The 26,512-nt window shown below is 41.6% G+C and overlaps 1 protein-coding gene across 1 annotated transcript in view; it reads left to right on the top strand.

Annotated features, from left to right (window-relative positions):
• acox1 (acyl-CoA oxidase 1, palmitoyl) overlaps positions 1-26,126 on the top strand; it is a 60,874-nt gene extending 34,748 nt beyond the window's left edge. The window contains exons 11-14 of the mRNA XM_073026666.1: positions 9,850-9,955; positions 12,252-12,395; positions 16,192-16,398; positions 20,256-26,126. Of these exons, the coding sequence (XP_072882767.1) occupies positions 9,850-9,955; positions 12,252-12,395; positions 16,192-16,398; positions 20,256-20,306 (508 nt within the window). The 3' untranslated portion in view covers positions 20,307-26,126. The remainder of the gene's footprint in view (positions 1-9,849; positions 9,956-12,251; positions 12,396-16,191; positions 16,399-20,255) is intronic.
• The last annotated feature ends 386 nt before the right edge of the window (positions 26,127-26,512 follow it).

The following is a 26,512-nucleotide window of genomic DNA, read 5'->3' as shown; positions in this document are numbered from 1 at the left end:
AAAATAAGTAACACAAAACCAAAACTGATGCACCTAAAATACTATAAATACTGTGATCTAAATGTGAATTGCTTACACAGCAGCAATGTGGAGAAATAGAAGAAAGCCGAAGACCTGTTCACCTATGTCCTTTATTACTTGAGACTCTTAAATTTGGTATACTTCTTGTTTTGTTATTTTCACTTGAGCCTCAGCCTTAGTGCTTTGAAGTGTTCATGGATCCACGCTTCTGACAATGCCCATGTACAACCTGGGCTATGACTTTGCATTGTTGTCTTGTTCTGAAGCTTGCCATTCAATCTAATACCGATACCCCTGGGCCACCGTTCACAATATCTGCTCCCTTGTAATCATTGTAACCCTCTGTTATATGTATCTGTGTTTTGCTTTTTGCCCAAAGAGACTTGTACACAGAGCCTTATCAAAATCTTTTTGGAGTTTGTATGGGTAATCCATCCCTTTTTTCTACCAGGATGACTGCCTCCAAAATAGTCACTGAAAATCACTTAACAATTTTCAGTTTATGCTACCTCTTTGTGATCAAGTCACATTTGTTCTGAGTAAAAGGAGTGTTGTATACATTTTGAGCCACCCCACTATAGGAAGATATTGCTTTGGAGAGGGTGCAGAAAAGGTTTTCCAGGATGCTGCCTGGTTTAAAGGGCATCTGTTATCACAAGAGGCTGGATAAATTTGGGTTGTTTTCTCTGGAGCGGCAGAAACTGAGGGAAGATCTGATAGAGGTTTGTAAGATTGACAGGCATAGAGAGACGGGGAATATTCGTTTCCCAGGGTTGAAGTGTCTAATACACTAAGACCCTGTATAATGCCACCTTGTGTAGTGCTGATTTGTTACAATTCTTTAATGAAATTTAAAATGACAGAAGTTCATTCTAAACAACACTAAAACTTATTGAGCGGCTGCCATTACAGTAAATATTCAATCAGCCAATGAAAATGCTTTACATATGCTCTGAGCCACTCACAGCCGATCATGTATTAGTTCATGCTCTGCCTCCCCCACATGGGAAAATGTTCTTGCTCTCTCGCCAATTTATTCCATTCTTTTCATTCATAATATCTGGGAAAATGGCCTGCAACTTCCAGTGAGGGTAGAACATTGAAGGTGTCTAGGAAAAGCATCAGCATGGATGTGAGAGTGCAAGTGATACAGCGTTTCGAAGCTGGTGAGCGTCAGGTTGTTGTTGGTGCCTCTTTGAAATTAGAAACATAGAAAACCTACAGCACAATACAGGCCCTTCAGCCCACAATGCTGTGCCGAGCATGTACTTATTTTAGAAATTGCCAAGGGTTACCCATAGCCCTCTATTTTTCTAAGCTCCATGGATCCATACAGGAGTCTCTTAAAAGACTCATCATATCCGACTCAACTACTGTCACCAGCAGCCTATTCTACACACTCACCAACCTCTGTATTAAAAAAAACAACACACACAACAACAACAACGTACCCCTGACATTTCCTCTGTACCTTAAAGCTTAAAACTGTGCCCTCTCTTGTTAGGCATTTCAGCCTTGGGGGAAAAAGCCTCTGACTTGCCACACGATCAATGCCTCTCATAATCTTATACACCTCTATCAGGTTGTCTTTTATCCTCCGTCACTCCAAGGAGAAAACGCCAACTTCACTCAACCTATTCTCATAAGGCATGCTCCCCAATCCAGGCAACCTCCTTGTAAATCTTCTCTGCACCCTTCCTATGGTTTCCATGTCCTTCCTATAGTAAGGTGACCAGAACTGAGCACAGTACTGCAAGTGGGGTCTGACCAGGGTCCTATAAAGCTGTAATGTTACACCTCGGCTCTTAAACGCAAGAGCTGAGAGGTAATGTTACAGCTTTATAGGACCCAGTTGAAGACACAGTCAACCTGCGCAACAGCCTTGATTGTCCTATGGACTTGGACCCCAAGATCCCTCTGATTCTCCACACTGCCAAGAGTCTTACCATTAATACTATATTCTGCCATCATATTTGACCTACCAGAATGAAGCACCTCACACTTATCTGGGTTGAACTCCATCTCCCACTTTTCAGCCCAGTTTTGCATCCTATCAATGTCACTGTAACCTCTGACAGCCCTCCACACTATCCACAACACCCCCCCAACCTTTGTGTCATCAGGAAATTTACTAACCCACCCCTCCACTTCCTCATCCAGTTCATTTATAAAAATCACGAAGAGAATGAGTCCCAGAACAAATCCCTGAGGCACACCACTGGTCACCGACCTCCATGCAGAATATGACCCGTCTACAACCACTCTTGTCTTCTGTGGGCAAGCCAATTCTGAATCCACAATGCAATGTCCCCTTGGATCCCATGCCTCCTTACTTTCTCAATAAGCATTGCATGGGGTATCTTATCAAATGCTTTGCTGAAATCCATATACACTACATCTACTGCTCTACCTTCATCAATGTTTTTAGTCACATCCTCAACAAATTCAGTCAGGCTCGTAAGGCACGACCTGCCTTTGAGAAAACCATGCTGATTATTCCTAATCATATTATGCCTCTCCAAATGTTCATAAATCTGCCTCTCAAGATCTTCTCCATCAACTTGCCAACCACCAAAATAAGACTCACTGGTCTATAGTTTCCTGGCCTTATCTCTACTCCCCTTCTTGAATAAGGGAACAACATCTGCAACCCTCCAATCCTCCGGAACCTCCCCCATCCCCATTGATGATGCAAAGATCATCTCCAGAGGATCAACAATCTCCTCCCTCACCTTACACAGTAGCTTGGAGTACATCTCGTCTGGTCCCAGTGACTTATCCATCTTGATGCTTTCCAAAAGTTCCATCACATCCTCTTTCTTAATGTCTATATGCTCAAGCTTTTCGGTCTGCTGTAAGTCATCCCTACAATCACCAAGGTCTTTTTCTGTAGTGAATATTGAAGCAAAGTATTTCATTAAATACCTCTGCTATCTCCTCTGGTTCCATACACACTATTCCATTGTCACACTTGATTGGTCCTATTCTCTCACATCTTATCCTCTTGCTCTTCACATACTTGTAGAATGCCTTGGGGTTTTCCTTAATCCTGCTCACCAAGGCCTTCTCATGGCCCCTTTTGGTTCTCCTCATTTTGTTCTTAAGCTCCTTCCTGCTAGCCTTATAATTTTCTAGATCTCTATCGTTACCTAGTTTTTTTTTTTTGGAACTGTTCGTAAGCTCTTCTTGACTAGATTTTCAACAGCCTTTGTACACCACAGTTCCTGTACCCTACCATCCTTTTCCTATCTCATTGGAACGTACCTATGCAGAGCACCACACAAATATCCCCTGAACATCTGCCACATTCCTGCCGTACATTTCCATGAGAACATCTGTTCCCAATTTATGCTTCCAAGTTCCTGCCTGATTGCCTCATATTTCCCCTTACTCCAATTAAACGCATTCCTAACTTGTCTGTTCCTATCCCTTTCCAATGCTATAGTAAAGGAGATAGAATTGTGTTCATTATCTCCAAAATGCTCTCCCACTGAGAGACCTGACACCTGACCAGGTTCATTTCCCAATACCAAGATCAAGTACAGCCTCGCTTTTTATAGGCTTTTCTACATATATTATGTCAGGAAACTTTCCTGAACATACCTGACAAACTCCACCCCATCTAAATGCCTTGCTCTAGGAGGATGCCAATCAATATTTAGGAAATTAAAATCTCCCACCACGACAACCCTGTTACTATACACCTTTCCAGAATCTGTCTCTCTATCTGCTTCTCAATGTCCCCGTTACTTTGGGTGGTCTATTAAAAACACCCAGTAGAGTTACTGACCTCTTCCTGTTCCTAACTTCCACCCACAGAGACTCAGTAGACAATACCTCCATGACTTCCTCCTCTTCTGCAGCTGTGACACTATCTCTGATCAGCAGTGCCATGCCCCCACCTCTTTTGCTTCCCTCCCTGTCCTTTCTGAAACATCTAAAGCCTGGCACTTGAAGTAACCATTCCTGCCCTTGAGCCAACCAAGTCTCTGTAATGACCACAACATCATAGCTCCAAGTACTGATGCATGCTCTAAGCTCATCCGCTTTGTTTATGATGCTTCTTGCATTAAAATCTCAAACCATCAGTCTGAGTGCATCCCTTCTCTTTCACCTGCTTATCCTCCCTCTCACACTGGCTACAAGCTTTGTCTATTTGTGAGCCAACCACCCCTTCTTCCATCTCTTCGGTTCGATTCCCACCCTGAATGTGGCTACATTGAGGATCAGAAAAATTAGACAAAAAATGCAGACAAGATTAAAGCTTCTGCAATGATGAACTCAAAATTATCATCAACGAAGTTGACTCGTTCAAGAAGCCACTTGCTTGAAAAGATGGAAAATAGACTAAATATGTGGATGGATGACCAAACACAACAAAACATGCCCCTTAGCCAGCTGATAATAATTGAAAAGGCAAGAAGCATCTTCAATCTTATTCAAGAAGAAGATGATATGTCGGTAACATTTACAGCCGTCAGAGGTTTGTTTGATAGATTTAAGCACAGAAACTTCCATATCATACGTATCTGTGGCGAAGCAGCTAGTGCAGACAGCAAGAGCCTTAATAACGAAGAGCTTCGAGAATTTGCAGAGCAGTCCATCCTGGTGGAGAATCTCACCTGGTCCCTCAACACCAGCTCCATTGCAAAGAACACCCAGCAGCGTCTCTACTTTCTGCGAAGGCTGAGGATGTGACTAAGCACATTGATGAAGGTAGAGCCGTAGATGTATATGGATTTTAGCAAGGCATTTGATAAGGTACACCATGCAAGGCTTACTGACAAAGTAAGGAATACGGGATCAAAGGGGACATTGCCTTCTGGATCCAGAACTGGATTGCCCACAGAGAGCAAAGTGTGGTTGTAGACAAATCATATTCTGCATGGAGGCCAGTGACCCAGTGGTATGCGTCAAGGATCTGTTCTGGGACCTTTACTCTTTATGATTTTTATAAATGACCTGGATGAGGAAGTGGAGGGATGGGTTAGTAAATTTACTGATGACACAAAGGTTGGGGGTGTTATGGATAGTGTGGAGGGCTGTCAGAGGTTACAGCAGGACATTGATAGGATGCAAAACTGGCCTGAGAAGTGGCAGATGGAGTTCAACCTAGATAAGTGTGAGGTGCTTCATTTTGGTAGGTCAAATGTGATATATAGTATTTAGTGTGTATATATATATATATATATGTGTGTGTGTGTGTGTGTGTATATGTATGTATATATATATGTATATAGTATATAGATATATAGAATGAATATAGTATTCATGGTAAGACTCTTGGCAGTGTGGAGGATCAGAGGGTTCTTGGGGTCCGAGTCCATAGCTGCTACATAGGTTGAATCTATGGTTAAGAAGTCATACGGTGCATTGGGCTTCATCAATCGTAGGATTGAGTTTAAGAGCTGAGAGGTAATGTTGCAGGTATATTGGACCCTGGTCAGACCCCACTGGGAGTACTGTGCTCAATTCTGGTCGCCTCACTATAGGAAGGACGTGGAAACCATAGAAATGGTGCAGAGGAGATTTACAAGGATGTTGCCTGGATTGGAGAGCATGCCTTATGAGAATAGGTTGAGTGAACTTGGCTTTTTCTGCTTGGAGCGATGGAGGATGAGAGGTGACTTGATAGAAGTGTACAAGATAATGAGAGGCATTAATCCTGTGGATAGTTGGAGGCTTTTCTTCCCAGGGCTGAAATGGCTAGCACGAGAGGGCATGGTTTTAAGGTGCTTGGAAGTGGGTACAGAGGAGATGTCGGGATAAGTTTTTTACGCAGAGAGTGGTGAGTGCATGGAATAGGCTGCCAGTGACGGTGGTGGAGGCAGATACAATGGGGTCTTTTAAGAAACTCTTGGACAGGTACATGGAGCTCAGAAAAATAGAGGGCTATGGGTAACCATAGGTAATATCTAAGGTAAGGAGTGGGCTGAAGAGCCTGTATTGTGCTGTAGGTTTTCTGTGTTTCTAGCTATTAGGGCCTTTCAGTGAAAGGACTGTATTTGAATTAGAAACTAATCATTCTATGTGTTAAGAATGAAAGTTAATAACAAGGAGACACTTGGGTATTCCAATGTAGGAAGATAGTTACTGAGACTGTGGTGAAGTACGAATTCACAGATATGCAAAAGGAATTAACGGATGAGACCAGAGTAAGTTTCTACAATGGGTAGAAGTTATGGGATTTAACTGAGAACTTCAAATTGGAGCATTTGGGTGGCTGGAAGGAAATATCTTTTGGCAGGCAACACACACTGTTGCTTGGTTTTCCAGCATCTGCAGATTTTCAATCTCTGTTGGCAATGCTAGTTGAGGAGGATGCTGCTTGAATGACTTCATAGAAGATGCCAATTGCAGAATTTGGGTTAAGTTTTCATCCAGTGCCAGATGGGATGTTGGTTCAGAGGTTTGGAATATTGGAAGGCCAAGGTGATCACTGTAGGTGCAGTGTTACTAGTGTGTTCATCTGTCCTATTACTGTTAGGATTAGGGGTCAAATGATCTGGGAAAGGTATAGTACCCACAGTGGGGACTGAAAACAGTTTTTCAGTCTTTGGAGAAAATTGTGGTTTATGCCACGGGAGAGAGCAGTCCCTGGTAGGAGAATGTGGGGCTTTTGTTTAACTTGACATCTGAAGGATGATGCCTTAGATAGTGCAAATCTCCCCCAGAACTGTGGTGGAGCATCCATGGAGTGAGATGAACAAGCAATTACATGAAGGGAATGGGTAAAGTGAGGGAGCGCAGGCTATAATCAGCCACATGGAGATTGCTGTTTACAGAAAGCAGTGCCAAGAAGCGCCATAGTTACCGAGTTACAAGCAGGACTCAGCAGCTCATTTAATAAGATCACGACCAATCTGTTTGTAACCTCAACTCCATATTTTCATCCCACTTTGCTTATCAAGAGGCTGAATCTGCAGACTGAATGGCAGTGCTGTCAGTGGTATATGATGCACTCCATGCTGATGAAGTCAGCAGCAATGCTCAGGCTGGAGAAGATGAATGTTGTTAGATCACATTGCTCTAAGTGCACTGGGTTAAATAACCGTTTACATGGAACTGCCTTTTCATTGGTTTGTAACTATTGCTTCTATCCCCATTCTGAATAAGTGGCATCACAGGTAGATAGGGCCCTAAAGAGAGCTTTTAGCACATAACCCTTCATAATTTCAGGCACTGAGTACAGGAGTTGCCATGTTATGTTGAATTTGTGCAAGATGTTGGTGGGGCTGAATTTTGAGTATTATGTGCTGTTCTGGTCATTTATGCTATGTGGAATTATGTGCAGCTATGAGGAGTACTTCACCATGTCTTCAACCTGAGCCTGAGTCTTCAGAGGGTTCCTGTGCTGTGAAGACATCCTGCCTCGTTCCTGTACCGAAGACGCCGCACCCCAGTGGCTTCAATGACTACAGACTGGTGGCATTGACCTCCCACATCATGAAGACCCTGGAGAGACTTGTTCTAGTGCAGCTCCGGCCTATGGTTAGGCCACACTTAGACCCCCTCCAGTTCGCCTACCAGCCCTGACTAGGAGTTGAGGATGCCATCGTCTACCTGCTGAACCGTGTCTGGAACCGTGAACCTGGACAAGCCAGCGAGCACTGTGACAGTCATGTTTTTTTACTTCTCCAGTGCGTTCAACACCATCCGCCCTGCTCTGCTGGGTGAGAAGCTGACAGTGATGCAGGTGGATGCTTCCCTGGTGTCATGGATTATTGATTACCTGACTGGCAGACCACAGTACGTGCGCTTGCAACACTGTGTGTCAGACAGAGTGGTCAGCAGCACTGGGGCTCCACAGGGGACTATCCTGTCTCTCTTTCTCTTCACCATCTACACCTCGGACTTCAACTACAACACAGAGTCTTGCCATCTTCAGAAGTTTTCTGATGCCTCTGCCATAGTTGGATGCATCAGCAGGGGAGATGAGGCTGATTACAGGGCTACAGTGGGAAACTTTGTCACATGCAGAATCATCTGCAGCTTAATGTGAAAAAGACTAAGGAGCTGGTGGTGGACCTGAGGAGGGCTAAGGCACCGGTGACCCTTGTTTCCATCCAAGGGGTCAGTGTGGACATGGTGGAGGATTACAAATACCTGGGGATATGAATTGACAATAAACTGGACTGGTCAAAGAACACTGAGGCTGTCTACAAGAAGGGTCAGAGCCATCTCTATTTCCTGAGGAGACTGAGGTCCTTTAACATCTGCCGGACAATGCTGAGGATGTTCTACGAGGCTGTGGTGGCCAGTGCTATCATGTTTGCTGTTGTGTGCTGGGGCAGCAGGCTGAGGGTAGCAGACACCAACAGAATCAACAAAACTCATTCGTAAGGGCAGTGATGTTGTGGTGGTGGAACTGGACTCTCTGACGGTGGTGGCTGAAAAGAGGATGCTGTCCAAGTTGCATGCCATCTTGGACAATGTCTCCCATCCACTCCATAATGTACTGGTTAGGCACAGGAGTACATTCAGCCAGAGACTCATTCCACCGAGACGTAACACTGAGCATCATAGGAAGTCATTCCTACCTGTGGCCATCAAACTTTACAACTCCTCCCTAGGAGTGTCAGACACACTGAGTCAATAGACTGGTCCTGGACTTATTTCCACTTGGCATGATTAACTTATTATTATTTAATTATTTATGGTTTTAAATTGCTATATTTCTTCACTATTCTTGGTTGGTGCGGCTGTAACGAAACCCAATCGGGATCAATAAAGTATGTCTGTCTGTCTGTACCTATGTGAATGATGCAAATAAGCTTGAAAGGGTCCAGAGAAAATGTACAGGGATGTTGCCAGGACTTGAGGACCTGAATTATAGGGAAAGGTTGAATAGGTTAGGACTTCATTTCCTGGAGTGCAGGAGAATGAAATGAAGTTTTATAGAGGTATACAAAATTATGGGGTGAATGTATGCAGGCTTTTCCCTTCAGGTTTGGTGAGATCATAGCGTACAAATTACATTTATTATCAAAGTATGTATGCTATATACAACCTTGAGATTTGTCTCTTTACAGGCAGCTGCAAAACAAAGAAACCCGATAGAACCCATTTTTTTTTTTAAAAAGACTGTCAAACACCCAATGTGAAGGAGAAAAACAAATTGTGCAAACAATAAAAAATAAGCAAATAGTATTCTGAACTGAAGTTCCAAAAGAAAGTCCAGATTAGGGTGAAAGGTAAAATATTTGAGGGGAAACTTCACTGAGGGTGGTGCAGGTGTGGAACAAGTTGCCAGCAGAAATGGTAACCGCAAGTTCAATAATAACTTTTAAGATGTGTTTTTTTTTAAATGCCATGGACCCCTAGCGTTAACCAAGGATCTGTGGACCTCCGGTTAGGAACTCCTGATTTAAGAGAAGTGTTGGGTGGGTGGATGAATAAGGTTTGGAAGAATGTGTTCTAGGTGCAGGTTGATGGAACCAGGTAGAAGATCATGTTGGCAGGGTTTGCATGGGCTGTTGCTGTGCTTTAGTGCTCCATGACTTGTGTCAGGGTTCTTTATAACTGGCTATAGACACGTGAACTTTGAAACCCAGCTCTGCCACCCCATCCCCTCAACAGACAACTCTGCGCTGATTATTCATAACTCTGTTCTGTACATCAGACATAAATGACCTGAACAATTCTTTGTTTTGAGAGTTACTTAATGTGAATCTTTGTTTTCCTGCCTGGTGGAGAAAAAGTAGATTGATACAGGGACAGACACCTCTCACTAACTGCAGCATATAGAGGGAGAGCCTGAGAGATGTTACTAACCCTCCTCATTGCTAGCTTAAGTAACCTTTTCTCTGTCCTCTCATGCACATGCAGTCTAGTTGAGGGAGCTGCGCATAATTACCATGTAGAGCTGGGACGCAGAAACAGCAAGGAGGAAGCCTGGAACAACACTGCCATCGATCTGGTCAGAGCGTCAGAGGTGAGCTTTGCTAGTTAAGGTACTTGGCTCTTATGGGAGATCAATTGGTTTTTTCTCTTTCCTTACAAAGTCATCTACCACACATTTTGTTCCTTTCTGTTCTGTTTTAGGTGATAATTTCCCCCGGTATTGTCCTTCTATGGTGGCTGGATCTTTGCTGTCTTGGTTGTGTTGTGTGATGGTATACCAATGCATAATAAACTCTAGTAAACTCCTGGTTTGATGCCTAGTGCAGGAAGCATTTACAAAGTACAGCAACAGTGGTACGCTTGCTCTCTGAAGCTGAAGATTATGCTAGAACAACAAAATATCTGCTAAAGGAGCTCAAACGACAGCTGTGGGAGGAAAAGAATTATGGGTTGAAACTCTGCATTAGAATGTTATGGGTTAAAGCCCTGCATCAGTCAGTGCGAAGCATGGAGGGACAAGGTATTGAGTGGCAATAGATAGATAGATACTTTATTCATCCCCATGGGGAAATTCAACTTTTTTTCCAATGTCCCATACACTTGTTGTAGCAGAACTAATTACATACCATACTTAACTCAGTAAAAAAAAAATATGATATGCATCTAAATCACCATCTCAAAAAGCATTAATAATAGCTTTTAAAAAGTTCTTAAGTCCTGGTGGTAGAATTGTAAAGCCTAATGGCATTGGGGAGTATTGACCTCTTCATCCTTTCTGAGGAGCATTGCATCGATAGTAACCTGTCGCTGAAACTGCTTCTCTGTCTCTGGATGGTGCTATGTAGAGGATGTTCAGAGTTATCCATAATTGACCGTAGCCTACTCAGCGCCCTTCGCTCAGCTACCGATGTTAAACTCTCCAGTACTTTGCCCACGACAGAGCCCGCCTTCCTTACCAGCTTATTAAGACGTGAGGCGTCCCTCTTCTTAATGCTTCCTCCCCAACACGCCACCACAAAGAAGAGGGCGCTCTCCACAACTGACCTATAGAACATCTTCAGCATCTCACTACAGACATTGAATGACGCCAACCTTCTTAGGAAGTACAGTCGACTCTGTGCCTTCCTGCACAAGGCATCTGTGTTGGCAGTCCAGTCTAGCTTCTCGTCTAACTGTACTCCCAGATACTTGTAGGTCTTAACCTGCTCCACACATTCTCCATTAATGATCACTGGCTCCATATGAGGCCTAGATCTCCTAAAGTCCACCACCTTGGTCTTGGTGATATTGAGACGCAGGTAGTTTGAGTTGCACCATATCACAAAGTCCTGTATCAGTTTCCTATATTCCTCCTCCTGTCCATTCCTGACACACCCCACTATGGCCGTGTCATCAGCGAACTTCTGCACATGGCAGGACTCTGAGTTATATTGGAAGTCTGATGTGTACAGGGTGAACAGGACCGGAGAGAGTACGGTTCCTCACTTGGAAGAACTTGGGCCAATTGTGTTTGTATATGATACTGAGCTAATCATGTACTGTATGTATTGGACATCTAAGGGATAGAGAAGAATACATAGAGCTATTAAATATGGTAGAGAGATGGTCAGTCTATCATGGCTCAACTGATTCAAGTAGAGGTGCTGGGTTTGAAATCCAATCCAGTGGTTTGATCATTGTCCACTGCGGACCTGGGGAGTCCTTCACAGACTTGGGTATTGCCTTTCAGATAAGAAGTTAAGCCAGTGCTCCTCTTTTATTCTCTTAGGTGGAGGTAAAAGATCTGGGGAGTAAACCCCAACATCCTGTCTGACACTTATCCTTCACTGAGTATTAATAAAGTAGATTATCTAGCCATTACCATATTAGGGAAAGCTTCCTCTTTTTGCTGACAGCTGTGTTTACTTTATTAAACTGACCACACCTTAGAAGTGTTTTGTAAACATTAAAGCAAGTTGGTGTTTCCTGAAAGGGATATGGAGAGTGCTGTATCACAGTCATACAGCAGGGAAATTGGCATGGACATTTTCCCCAAATGGGTGGTACTGTTGCAGTAAGAAGCCTGGCCTATCCACCATGTGACTGTTCATGTGACATCATGTGATTAGTTGATTTTGCAGGCTTGTCCATCTATCAATTAATGTTGACCTGCTAATCCTGTGTGTGTGAATGTGCTCATTGTTCTTGGGTGACTACAAGTCAAGCAAACCTACTCAGCGGATAAATGTTCAGTTCCAACCTCCAGGTTGTAACAAAGCCCAATGCCTGTTTTGTTCCCCTCTCACTTCTTTCTGTAAGGGGTTTCATCTGAACATGCTGTTTGGTTGTGCTCTGATTCCGTATGCCAGCTGAGCATGGTGTTGTGTTCTATTTCTTATCTCCTTTAGGCTCATTGTCACTACGTGGTGGTGAAGCTGTTTGCAGCCAAGCTGTCTGAGATCACAGACGTCTCAATCCATGATGTTCTCTGTACGCTTTTCCAGTTGTATGCCCTGTATGGAATCAGCAAGAATTCGGGAGACTTTTTACATGTAAGTGGGTTAAGTTACAGCCACGGGAGTGTAGGCACAGAGACCTGACAGAAGTATCTAGAGATGAAACTCCATATTTGTGGTGTATGGGTCTTTGAATGGAGTCACTAAGACCTCACACTATCTGATGCTTGTATGTTTAGCGACTGCTGGCTTTTTGTAAAACTCCTTAACCCCACATGAGATGGACAGTGTGTATGTCAGGGATTTCAGGATTTGCTTTTTGAACATAGAGATATTGTAAAACAGGAAGCATCTGTGATTTTAAAATTGAGACTGGAGCAGCAGAGTAGCACACCAGGTGGAGCTGCTACTTCACACCTTGATCCTGACCTCCAGCGTTGTCTATAAAATCAAAGGTACGTTTAATGTCAGAGAAATGTATACAATATACATTCTGAAATGCTTTTTCTTCACACCCATCCACGAAAAACAGACAAGTGCCCCAAAGAATGAATGACAGTTAAATGTTAGAACCCCGAAGTCCCCCCCCAGGTCCCTTCCCTCCTGCGCGTAAGGGGCAGCAAAGCAACGATTCCCCCCCCCCCCACACCGAGCACTCAAGTGTGCAGCAAAACAACAGCGAAGACACAGACTTGTAGTACCCCAAAAACTATTTGTTCTCCCGGTATTCGACATACCACAGGCTCTCTCCCTAGTAATCCCGGGACTACTACCTGTGCCACGCAACAGTGAGAGTAGGAATGGAATGAGGTGGAGGATAAATGCGTGGCTAAGGGATTGGAGCAAGGGGCAGGGATTCAAGTTTCTGGATCATTGGGACCTCTTTTGGGGCAGGTGTGACCTGTACAAAAAAGATGGATTGCACTTGAATCCTAGGGGGACCAATATCCTCGCGGGGAGATTTGCGAAGGCTTCTGGGGAGACTTTGAACTAGAATGGTTGGGGGGTGGGAATCACATTAAAGAGACTAGGACAGAGGAGGTTAGCTCATAAATAGAGAAAGCTTACAGACAGTGTGTGAGAGAGGATAGGCAGGTGATAGATGGTGATAGATCTTCGCTCACACCGAAGATGTAGGGGAGAAGAAAGAAAAAGAAGATAGTAAAGTTGTTTGCACCGTTAGGGATAAACAGAGTAAGAGGTGGAAAATTTCTTAAATGCATTTATTTTAATGCTAGGAGCTTTGTAAGAAAGGTGGCTGAGCTCAGAGCATGGATTGATACCTGGAAATATGATCTTGTAGCTATTAGTGAAACACGGTTGCAGGAGGGGTGTGATTGGCAACTAATTATTTCTGGATTTTGTTGCTTCAGGTGTGGTAGAATCAGAGGGGCAAGAGGGGGAGGTGTTGCATGACTTGTCAGAGAAAATATAGCTGTGCTTTGGCAGGATAGATTAGAGGGCTTGTCTAGGGAGGCTATTTGGGTGGAATTGATGAATGAGAAAAGTGTACTAACACTTATAGGGTGTATTATAGACCTCCTAATGGGGAGCGAAAATTGGAGAAGCAAATTTGTAAAGAGATAGAGATTTGTAGTAAGCACAAGGTTGTGATTGTGGGAGATATTAATTTTCCACACGAGATATTAATTTTCCACACGTAGACTGAGAAACACATTCTGTAAAAGGGCTGGATGGTTTAGAGTTTGTAAAATGCGTGCAGGATAGTTTTTTTGCAGCAATACATAGAGGTACCAACTAGAGAAGGGGCAGTGTTGGATCTCCCGTTAGGGAATGAGATAGGTCAGGTGACGGAGGTTTGTGTTGGGGAGCACTTCGGGTCCAGTGATCACAATGCCATAAGTTTCAATATAATTATGGAGAAGGATAGGTCTGGACCCAGGGTTGAGATTTTTGATTGGAGAAAGGCTAACTTTGAGGAGATGCGAAAGGATTTAGGAGTGGATTGGGACAATCTGTTTTATGGGAAGGATGTAACAGAGAACTGGAGGTCATTTAAAGGTGAAATTTTGAGGGTACAGAATCTTTATGTTCCCGTTAGGTTGAAAGGAAAGGTTAAAAGTTTGAGAGAGCCATGGATTTCAAGGGATATTGGAAAAAGTGGTTCGGAAAAAGAGAGATATCTACAATAAATATAGGCAGCATGGAGTAAATGAGGTGCTCGAGGAATATGAAGAATGTAAAAAGAATCTTAAGAAATAAATGAGAAAAGCTAAAAGAAGATATGAGGTTGCTTTGGCAAGTAAGGTGAAAATAAATCAAAGGGTTTCTATAGTTATATTAATAACAAAAGGATAGTGAGGGATAAAATTAGACCCTTGGAGAATCAGAGTGGACAGCTATGTGTGGAGCCGAAAGAGATGGGGGAGATTTTGAACAATTTCTTTTCTTTGGTATTCACTAAGGAGAAGGATATTGAATTGTGTAAGGTAAGGGAAACAAGTAGGGTAGTTATTGGAAACTATGATGATTAAAGAAGAGGAAGTATTGGCGCTTTTAAAGAATATAAAAGTGGATAAGTCTCCTGGTCCTGACAGAAAATTCCCTAGGAACTTGAGGGAAGTTAGTGTAGAAATAGGGGCTCTGACAGAAATATTTCAAATGTCGTTAGAGATGGGGATGGTACCGGAGGATTGGCGTATTACTCATGTGGTTCCATTGTTTAAAAAGGGTTCTAAGAGTAAACCTAGCAATTATAGGCCTGTAAGTTTGACCTCAGTGGTGGGTAAATTTATGGAAAGTATTCTTAGAAATGGTATATATAATTATCTGGATAGACAGGGTCTGATTGGGAACAGTCAACATGGATTTGTGCATGGAAGGTCATGTTTGACAAATCTTACTGAATTTTTTGAAGAGGTTACTGGGTTATTATAGGAAAGATGTCAACAAAATAGAGTACAGAGAAGATTTACTAGAGTGTTACCTGGGTTTCAGCATCTAAATTACAAGGAAAGGCTGACCAAGTTAGGTTTTTATTCTTTGGAACGTAGAAGGTTGAGGGGGAACTTGATAGAGGTATTTAAAATTATGAGGGGGATAGATAGAGTTGACGTGGATAGGCTTTTTCCATTGAGAGTAGGGGAGATTCAAACAAGAGGACATGAGTTGAGAGGGGCAAAAGTTTAAGGGTAACACGAGGGGGAACTTCTTTACTCAGAGAGTGGTAGCTGTGTGGATCGAGTTTCCAGTAGAAGTGGTAGAGGCAGGTTCGGTATTGTCACTTAAAGTAAAATTGGATAGGTATATGGACAGGAAAGGAATGGAGGGTTATGGGCTGAGTGCGGGTCAGTGGGACTAGGTGAGTAAGCGCTCGGCACAGACTAGAAGGGCCGAGATGGCCTGTTTCCATGCTGTAATTGTTATATGGTTATATAGTAAGGGAGAAAGAGATGTCTGTTTCACAGCAAGAGGGGAGACGTAGCAAACAACTTGTTGGTTTACGATGTTAAAAGTCCATTGCATTGCTTTTCCTGAATGTTTGCAATCCCCCCGCCATGGCTACTTGGGTTTCAGTCAGCTGTCCCCGTTTCCTCCCACAGTTCAAAAGTTACTTGGCTACTGCAGGTTGCCCTAGTATGTTAGCTGATTGGAAGTATCTGCAGTGGAAATGGAGGATCTGCTTACAGGGAAATTTAATGCGGCATTGTGATTGCTGAGTTTTTCTCAGAGCTGGCATTGACTTTGATGGGTCAGCTATGTCTGTGAGAATTTGTGGTCCATAGTCCTAGAGCATGGGTTTGGAATGTACTGTATGCCCTTTGGATTCCTCGGGGGGGATTGTATTGTGATGTGTGCCTTTGTGCAGTCCTAGAGCATGAGATATGATGTGGATCTGTGCAGTCTATTTCAACATAATTGTCCTCTGCAGGCTGGGATCTTTAACGACCAGGAGATTTGCCAGGTGCAGCGACGTGTGAAGGAGCTGCTTGCTGCAATCCGACCCAATGCTGTGGCTCTTGTGGATGCCTTCGATTACCCTGACGCCATTCTTTCATCAGTGCTTGGCCGCTACGATGGCAACGTTTATGAGCACATGTTCGAATGGGCAAAATGTTCACCTCTGAATAAAACTGAGGTAAAAAAAATGTTAGCTTTTGTTGGCCAGGGAGTATTAAAGTAAGCAGGAAACTGCAGATGTTGGAATCTGGAGGAAAGGAAGTGACCAACTCAGCAGGTTGAGCAGCATTTGGTCAGTTGATGCTTCATGTCAACACTGTCAGCAGGACCAAGAGTGAAGAGGGAAAATTAAAGCCAACAGTTGGGAATTCCCTGATCTCTGGAGCATGAGGGTTTACAGTCCTAATCACATTAAGGATGTATTAATACTGGGTGAAGTATAGGGGAGATCTACAAGGCTTTGCTAGACTGGGAGAACGTTTGCTATGAGAAGAGTGGTTAAGTCTGTGCTTATCTTTTTTTTCAAGCAGAGCTAGTTAAAATGTATAAATGCAAACATTTGGATTAAATGAAGATAAATTACAGCTAGATTTACTGTATTTGGTGGTAGAGTTGTAGAGGATAGTCAAGGAAGGTTTGCTATATGAAAGTCTGTAAATGGTGGATGCTCTCAATATCTTTTATAAACTTTTTTCAAGAAAAAATAAATCTGCTTGGATAATGTTTGATGTGTTGTCAGCTCTAGCTCCATTGCCCAAGTGCAGGAACCTGTGACTGGAATGATAGATGTATTTTTTGTCAACAGATTCAACTGACTGGATGGATTCCTTATGTGCCTTGATTTGCCATGATTCTGCATGGTAGAGCAGGGGTTGACTTTGGGACTTGGATTGAATGAGTTTGGACTGACTGAGCAAAGTCCCTGCTGAGTTTTGTGCAAAATCAGTTTGACCAGTCTCAGTCCAATCATTCATCCCTACTGTTAGTATGCAACAGAAGGTTGTTTTTCCACTCCTTTAGGGTTTAGTACTGTGAATGTGACAAGCAAACATGTCACTGCAAACACTGTTGCACCATTTGTCCCCATCAGTTTCAGTGTTGGCTGACCCCACTTATTCCTGTTTAAAATTTGTTTTCTTCAGGACAATAGTTGATGATGGAATCAGGTTTATTGTCACTGACATATGTTGAGAAATTTGTTCTTTTGTGACAACCCAGTACAGCACAAGATATTTTTTTAAGAACTACTATAATCAGTGCAAAAGAACAACAAGGGAGTGTTCCTGGATTCATTGCCTATTCAGAAATCTGATGATGGAGGGGAAGAAGCTGAGTTTGGAATAGTGAGTGTGTTTTTCAGGCTTTTGTACCTCCTCCCTGATGTAGTAACGAGAAGAGAGCCTGAGCTGGATGTTGAGGCTGCTTAATGATGGACATATTCCTGCTAGCCTTTGTATAAAGTTTGTTCTTGTGAATATTCAAGTCTGCCTTTTCATTGCCTTCCAGAGGAAACTATTTGACTGAATCAGTCTACTTGGCGGTATGGTAGTGTAGCGGTTAGCATAACGCCTTACAGCAAGAGCTGTAAGATCAAGGCTTAATTCATGCTGCTGTCTGTAAGGAGCTTGTACACTTTCCCCTGGACTGCATGGGTTTCCTCCAGGTGCTGCAATTTCCTCCCACAGTCCAAAGACATGCAAGTTAGGGGCAATAAATTTTGGGCATATCTTGGCACTGGAAGCAGGGTGACGCTTGCTGGCTGCCCCAAGCTCATCTCAATTGTTGTCTGTTGACACAAACAGTGCATGTCACCATGTATTTCCATGCTTTGATATACATTTAACATGTAAAAGCTAATGTTATTTAACCTACCTTTACTCTGCTTATTATCATCTCTATAAATACAGTGCAAGTTGTAACTCCGCTCAATCAGCTCTGTGGGCCTGCGTGTTTTCTTTCTTTTCTTTTTTTCTTTTTCCAATATTTTTATTGAATTTCATATACACAAATACAGAGTTCATAAGGGTACTTATTATAAATCAAAATAAGATAGCACAAAATGGACTATATATAAATCACAGTGATACAATCACAGTATCCCATGTTGATGATCTATCAAATAAAATAAATTGATGAAATACATTAGTATGGTTAATTATATTATTTTAAAAAATCTATACCCCCTATCAAGACAAAGCTTGTTGGAGAAAGAAAAACAAGAAAAAAAGAAAAGAGTTCTTTACCATACAGTATTTTACAATAATAGCCCAGATCTATATTATAATAGCAAATCAAAGATTTTAAAAATAGTTCAGAAAGGGTCCCCATGACGTTTGAAAATCTTGATTAGAATCAAAAATCGAACAACGAATCTTCTCTAGATTTAAACATGACATAACCATTGAGCATGTGTGTGTGGGGGGGGGGGGGGGGGGAACAATCTCCTTCCATTTAAGCAAGATCACCCTCCTAGCCATAAGAGAAATAAAAGCCAGTACCTGTAAATGAGAAGGCTCCAAAATTATAATTCTTTCCTCAACAATACCAAATAAGGCAGTTAAAGGATTCAGCTTAAAACTAACTTTAAAAAGTACAGAAAAAGTTTGGAATGCATCTTTCCAATATTTTTCAAGGCTTGAACATGACCAAAACATGAATTAATGAAGCTTCGCCATTATTACATCTGTCACAGTAAGGAGACATATCTGCAATATAGCGAGAGAGCTTGTCTTTAGACATATGAGCCCTATGTACTACTATAAATTATAGTAGGGAATGATGAACAGATAATGATGAAGAATTAACCATTTTGAAAATAACCTTCCAGGTGACATCAGATAATGAAGTCTGTTAGTCCTTTTCCCAATCTTTTTAAATTTTATCTAAAGGAGCCATCCTCAATCCCGATAACAGACCATAAATATAAGATACTGAGCCATTTTCAAAAGGTTTCAAATGAAAAATTACATCTATTATGTTCTTATCTGGACTAGTAGGAAATATATGTAATTTAGATCTTAAAAAATCTCTAATCTGTAGATATTGAAAAAAGTGGGTATTAGATAGGCTATATTTCACTGAGAGCTGCTCAAAAGAAGAGATTCCCTCCAACAAACAGATCCTGAAATCGTTTAATGCCTAATCTATCCCATTCTCTAAAAAACAGATTTATTCTCTTTAATTCGCTTTTCATGTTCATTTAAAGTTTGTTGAATAGCGTCCAACTTGACATTAAGATGTTGAAATTCCTCAGAGTTCTGTTCTATGCTTTTTAAGGAAATCTCCAATAGATTCCAAAGTAGTTAGAGTCTTTTTCTTTTCCAGCTGCTTTCATCTTTCTCAGAGACATATTAGAGCAATATTAAGATTTATAATAAGGTCTCAAAAAACTAGTAGGAAATAAAGAGATAAGTAAGGTAGGAGCAATTTTAAAAAGATGTTACCCCATCAGCAGGGTTCGGCATGTTTTCAATCTATTTTGCAGAACTAATTAATTCTAAGATCTAACTCGGGTTTAAACTTAACTAGGATCTATACTAGTCTTTGGCTAATTAACTGATCAGTGTAATTTTTGTGATGCCAAATGGCAGCTACTTTGGGTTAGAAGTGGTTGTGGGAACCCTTGTGTAACCTGGGGAATGTCTAAACTGTGAAGAGATCTCTTGGCTGGACGAGATCAGGGGTAATTTTCGGTGGTCCACTGTCAGTCAGAACTCAGTGGTACTGGCCTAAAGAGTTTCAACCTGTATTTTCAGTTCCACTCACAGCCAAACTGAAGAGGTTCAGTGCAATTTGACATTTTCTACTTTGTAGCTGCTTTAAACCTGAAATTTCTGAAGCTGGCTGCAGGAATGATTATCCGATGTTAGTTTGGACCACTGATAAAAGTCAATACATTGTGCTATTAATAACTGTTGATCATTATCAGTGAGAATGGATCGAGCCAGAAGGAATTCACTTCTAAGCGGTAGTCGGACAGGTTCTGCAGATTATTTGGCTAACAGAAACTGAATATGGTTTGTTTCTTGTTCTCAGGTTCATGAATCATTCTACAAATATCTGAAGCCCCTGCAATCCAAACTCTGAGAGTCTGCTGATGGTTCTTTGCACAAGAAGTTGGACACAGCCGTAGATCAAACTCTAAATCTTTAATTTCAGTCCTTACAGCTGCTGACCCATTAGAATTGCAGTCCTATCAGCTACAGTCTCTGGAATGAGTAATTCAAGTCCCCTCCCTCATCCTGTGCTTTGGTACCATTGTGCAATCGGACTTCCTGCCCACTTCACATCCACTGCCTTACTGATCAGTGTTGTATGTGGAGTTTAAAGTATGCCCACAGTGAAACAGCAGAGTTTCAGTTCCTCATTCATACAGTGCACTAAGTACTCTCTTCCTCAAAGGTTAAAATTAACACTGGCAGGTACTGAGGACCACAAGGTGTGGATCTGATTTTCACCTTTTTTTAAAAAAAAAACTTGTTTTAATCTTGCATCTTGCAGTATTCTCTTGCATACTAGACTACATGCCCTGGCCTGCTGCAGGTCAACATTAGTGCTACATTAGGGGAATAAAGGTTCAAATTAAGAAAGGAAAGCTTGCAGAGTCTGAAAATAAAAGATTGGCATGTGATCTAAAGGAGCAAATTCCCCACCCTCCAACGAGAACAAAAAGTATTTTCTTGTCTGTGAGCCTTCACTCTAATCATGTCCTTTTGTTGGCAGAATAATTGTACAGTTTTTTTTCATTGTGCGTAAGTTTAAAAGATCACGTTTTTACCATGTGCTGCTGCTGGCAATAGTTGAATTCAGCTTCTCTGTACTTCCAGCAGGAAAACAACTGCAAAGTCATTAAACACAGTAGATGCAGCAGATGCTGGAAATCCAGAGCAACACACACTAAATGTTGGAGGAACTGAGCAGGTCAGGCAGCATCTACAGAAATTAATGAAGAGTTGACATTTGAGCCAAAACCCTCTTTCAGGACTCAAAGGAAAGAGGGAGGACGCCAGAATTTAAAAAATGGGAGGGAGGGAACAGAGGACTATCTGGAAGGTGATAGGTGCAAACTGCTAAGTTCTTCACCCTGAAATTGTGATGTTTTTAACTCAGCCATAGATTTGCTGTTTTTTAAAAAAAACACTAAGTAACTTGACACCATAAGACACAGGAGCAAAGTTAGGCCATGCTGCCCATCGAGTCCCTCACAATCCCATTCTCCTGATTCTCCTCATAACCTTTGACGACCTGACAATCATGAATCAATCAAACTCTGCTTTAAATATACCCGATGACCTGGACTGCAGAGCAGTCTATGACAATGAATTCCACAGATTTACTACCCTCTGGCTAAAATTTTTCCTTACCTCTGTTCTAGGTGGACATCTCCCTATGCTCTCTGGTCCTAGAGTTACCCACGAAAGGAAACATTCTCCACATCTACTTTCTCTAGGCCTTTCAGCATTCAGTAGGTTTCAATGAGATTTCCCCCATCATTCTTCTAAACTCCAGCAAGTACAGGCCCAGAGCCATGAAATATTCCTCATACCTTAACCTTTTCATTCCCAGGATCATTCTCTGGATCCTCTCCAATCTCAGTGCATCTTTTAGATAATAAGCCCAAAACTGCTCACAATACTCTAGGTGTGGTCTGACGAATGCCTTATGAAGTTTCAGCATTATATCCTTGCTTTTATATTCTAGATCTCGAAAATGAATGTTAACACTGCATCTGCCTTCCTTGCCACCAACAACCTTGTATGATCTGCAAACTTGGCCACAAAGCTATAAATTCCAACATTAAATCATTGACATATAACATGAAAAGAAGCAGTCTCACCACTGATCCCTGTGGAACACCACTAGCTACCAGCAGCTAACCAGAAAAGCTTCCTTTATACCCACTCTTTGCCTCCAGTCAATCTTCTATCCATGCTAGAATCTATCCTGTGTTAAGCACACTTGTTAACCAGCCTCAGATGTAGCACTTTTCAAAGTTCTTCTGAAAATCCAAGTACACAGCATCCATTGACTCTCCTTTTACTATCCTGCTTGTTATTTCCTCAATGATTTCCAACAGATAGGTCAGGCAAGATTTTCCCTTGAAACCATATTGACTTTGGCCTATTTTACCATGTGTCTCCAAGTATTCCAAACTACATCCTTAATAATGGACTCCAAAATCTTTCCAACCACTGAAGTCAAGCTAACTGGCCTATAATTTCTTTTCTTCTGCTTCCATCTCTTCTTAAAGAGTGGATATTTGCAATTTTCCAGTCCTATAGAACTATTCCAATATCTGGTTGTCCTTGAAAGATCATTACTAATGCCTCCACAATCTCTTCAGCTACCTCCTTCAGAACCCTGAAGTGTAATCTATCTGGTCCAGGTGCCTTACCTGTCTCAGACCTTTCAGTTTCCCAAGCACCTTTTCCTTAGTAATAACAGCGACACTCGCTTCTGCTCCTGACACTCTCTAATTTCTTTCACAGTGAAAACTGATGCAAAGTACTTAAGTTTGTCCACCATTTCTTTGTCCCCTATTACTACCTCTCCAGCTTCATTTACCAGCAGTCCACTCTCTCTCCTCTCTTTATGTATATCTGAAAAAACTTTTTATGTTCAATGTTGTATTATTGGCTAGCTTACTTGCACATTTCATTGTTTTACTCTTTATGGCTTTTTAATTGCATTCTATTGGTTTTTAGAAGCTTCCCAATTCTCTTGCTTCTCTCTACTTCTTGCTATATTATATGCCTTCACTATGCTTTTATGTTGTCTTTATCTTCACTTATCATCCAAAGTTGTGTCATTCTCCCTTTAGAATATTTTATCTTTGGGATGTAGCTATCCTGTGCCTCCTGAGTTGCTCCTAGAAACTCCAACCATTGCTGTTCTGTTGTCATCCTTGCTAGTGTTCCCTTCCAGTTAATTTTGGCCATCTCCTCTCTCGTGTCTCTTTAATTCCCTTAAATCTACTGTAATACTGATACATCTGACTTTAACTTCTCCCTCTTAAACCTCCTAGAGGTTCCTTTACTTTGTTTGAGCTCCATAATGAAATCTAGTTCATTACATAACACCCAATTGAGAATGCCCTAGTGGGCTCAATTAAAAGTTACCTTAAAAAGCCATCTTGTCGGCATTCTACACATTCCCTCTCTTGGGATCCAGCACCAACCTGATTTTCCCAAACTACCTGTATTAGGAATATCGTAACATTGCCCTTTTTACTTGCCTTTTCTATCTCTTGTAATTTGCATCCCACATCTAGGCTACTGTTCAGAGGCCTGTATATAACTCCCATCAAGGTTGTTGTACCTTTGCAGTTTCTTAACTCTACCCACAAGGATCTACATCTTCTGATCCTTTGTCACTTCTTTCTAAAGAATTGATTTACTTTTTTTTTTGCCAACAGATCCACCCCATTCCCTCAGCCTGCAGGCCTATTCTCACCATACAATGTGTATCTTTCGATGTTAAGAACCTAGCTATGATCTTTTAGCTACGTCTCAGTGATGCCCACAGTGTCATAACTGAAAATCTCCAACTGTGCTACAAGATAATCTAACTTGTTCTGTATACTGTGTACATTCAAATGTAACACCTTCAGTCCTGTATTTATTCCACTTTTTGCTTTTGCCCCCATGTTACTCTTCAATTCATCCCACTGACTGCAATTTTGCCTTATCATCTGCCTGTCCTTCCTCAGTCTTATACACAAAGCATTGACTTGTATACCAACTGCTCCATCCAAAGGCCTAGGGGCTTTGGTTCCCATCCCCTTGCTAAGTTAGATTAAACCCTCTCCCAACAGCTTTAGCAAACATGTCCACAAAGATTTTGGTCCCCCTCGGGTTCAGGTGTAACCTCCTTTTTGTACAGGTTATACTTTCCCCAGAAAAGATCCCAATGATTCATAAATCTGAAACCCTGCCCCCTGCCATGCATTCATCTGCCAAATCATCTTATTTTTACCCTCACTGGTGTGTGGCACAGAGTGCAATGGTAACTAGATTCCATTGGTTCTTCTGGTATTGAGTTTGGAATCCCTCCATGGTACAGCCTGCTTCCAAAAACAACCTTGTGGATCCCCAAACACATGGGTGTCTGCTTACTGCATATGTTAAGAATGGGTTTCACTAAAGAAACTGCCCTTAATTCTGTCTCCTTCCAAACGCATCCTTGCAGCCGAGTAGACTTTGACAATTTCAGATACTCTTGAGTGTTTTTAGAATCAGTTTCATAGTGCTTTCCAGTTTAAATAGCAACATGGAGGAAATGGGTAAATTTTAGACCATCCTGTCATGTGTCCGGTGTCAAATCCAACATTGCAACTGAGTCACGAAATCTGCAGATGCTGGAAATTCAAGCAACACACAAAATGCTGGTGGAACGCAGCAGGCCAGGCAGCTACTGAGTGTTATTTAACGTATGCTGCTGGAAATGGGGATGATAATGGGGAGAGAAGGAACAGCTGATGCCGGTCTGCATAGTTCACAGATATCAGTCACATACATTGATTGTGAGAGCATTGTATTAGCTATTTCATTAATAATTAGATGTATTGACTTATCAGGATGTTGCACAGAGATTCCATTTGAAGCCTGTTGAATTTCACAGTGACTACTTGCATTCCTGCTGACAGTGATTAGAGACACTATTTTGAAATAGAATCTGGCAGTAGATCTGCATATAGAGCAGGGGTTCCCAATCTTCTTTTATGCTTTGGACCTCACCATTAACTAACAAGACCGTAGAACCCAGATTGGAAACCCCTGATATAGAGTAAGAAAAATGAATAGTATTAACATACGGCAGCTTTAGGCCTATATAAAATTGTGCTAAATATGTTGATCCTGTATGTTTTAGGGTGAAGAATCAATACAGGTTTTGTTTGACCTGGGCTTTTGTTCTGGTATTATCTATCGAGTAAGTTGATATCAATATACAATCCAGCCCACAGGATCTCCTTCCCTCATACCATAAAGATTCTGGCTACTGTTTTATTTTCTGCTTTTCCTTGTTTTATGTTTTCCTCCATCCTCTTTGTCACACATTCCTATCTTGCCACTCATTTATTATACATTAAGGATTGCTGTACAATTTGGAATGAAAACAGATGCTCTTGCTTATCTGAGAGGGATAATCATTGTTAGCAGATGAATTACTCTCCAGTCTAATCACATCTGATTCCTGGGGAAGTAGCCAAGATGAAATTGAGTATCTAGTTACTTCCAAAGTTTGAAGCACAAGGCTTTTTTGTACCCAGAAGCCTTGTGCGTCAGACAGCTGTACCTGCTCAGCATGGGACTTTTACATCAAATTTGATCTCGGTTTGTGTTTTATGGCTTTCAATTTCGGTTTATTAAAATTTTCTAATAAATTATGCTTTTAGAATTGACCAGAATTTCTGCAATTAGAGATTGGACTGAAAACTCTAGCACTCTTATTTTGCTCCAGGTATGATGTCTCTCCTAATCTTAGCTGCCCTACATTAGACTACTCTGATCCCTGAAGCTGGGCTTGCACTTTTTGTAACTTCTGGGAAGTGAAGGGGAGTCTAGAACTTCAGGCAACCTCGTAACCTTATTCATTCCAAGCTTTATCACAAAACTGAGAAGGGAACTTTATACTGTATACAATGTTAACACCAGTGAGTATACTTTCTGTTCAGCCAGCAGGGTCAGCTGTCTTCACAGATACCAATATTTGAAATCCTTCTGCCACTTGTCCTTAAATTATGATGATCCCAAGGATGATGCTGCAGAATTATCTATGAATTTCTTTGATCTTTTGAAGGGACTGATGTGGTCTGTTGATACTATGCTGAATTTGTTAATATAATCAGTGCTGCATTTTAAATACAACTTAATATATGTATGATTAATAAAATAGCAGTACAACAGGCACCTTGAGTCTTTGTGAATGTTTACCTGTAACTGAATCCATGGCCCAGGTATGGCAAACAACATCATGGCGACCCTCACTGCCTGTGCTGTATATCTTCAGAAAGAAGACCTTTTGCAAGTATTTAATAGTTTTAACATTAATACCTGTGCTTAGGGGTGTGTGTGTTTATGTGCTTGATTAATTCTTGGCCACTTTTCATCATTTCCTCTTCCTCATGTTTCCAGAGATGGATAAAGGAATAATGCTTTCAACCTGTATTACCATTTTACATGCTGTTGTTGATTTTAATCCCCTAATTTGGTCTGATCCATCTCTTCACCTACCCCACTCTCTCCATTTGCCCTTCACCCACTTTCCCCCCACTATTCTCCCCCTTACCCCCA

The sequence above is a fragment of the Hemitrygon akajei genome, chromosome 22, assembly GCF_048418815.1.
Source record: "Hemitrygon akajei chromosome 22, sHemAka1.3, whole genome shotgun sequence".
NCBI classification, from domain to species: Eukaryota; Metazoa; Chordata; class Chondrichthyes; order Myliobatiformes; family Dasyatidae; genus Hemitrygon; species Hemitrygon akajei.
The sequence above is the reverse complement of the archived record's forward strand: the minus strand, read 5'-3'. Positions and strand labels throughout refer to the sequence as shown.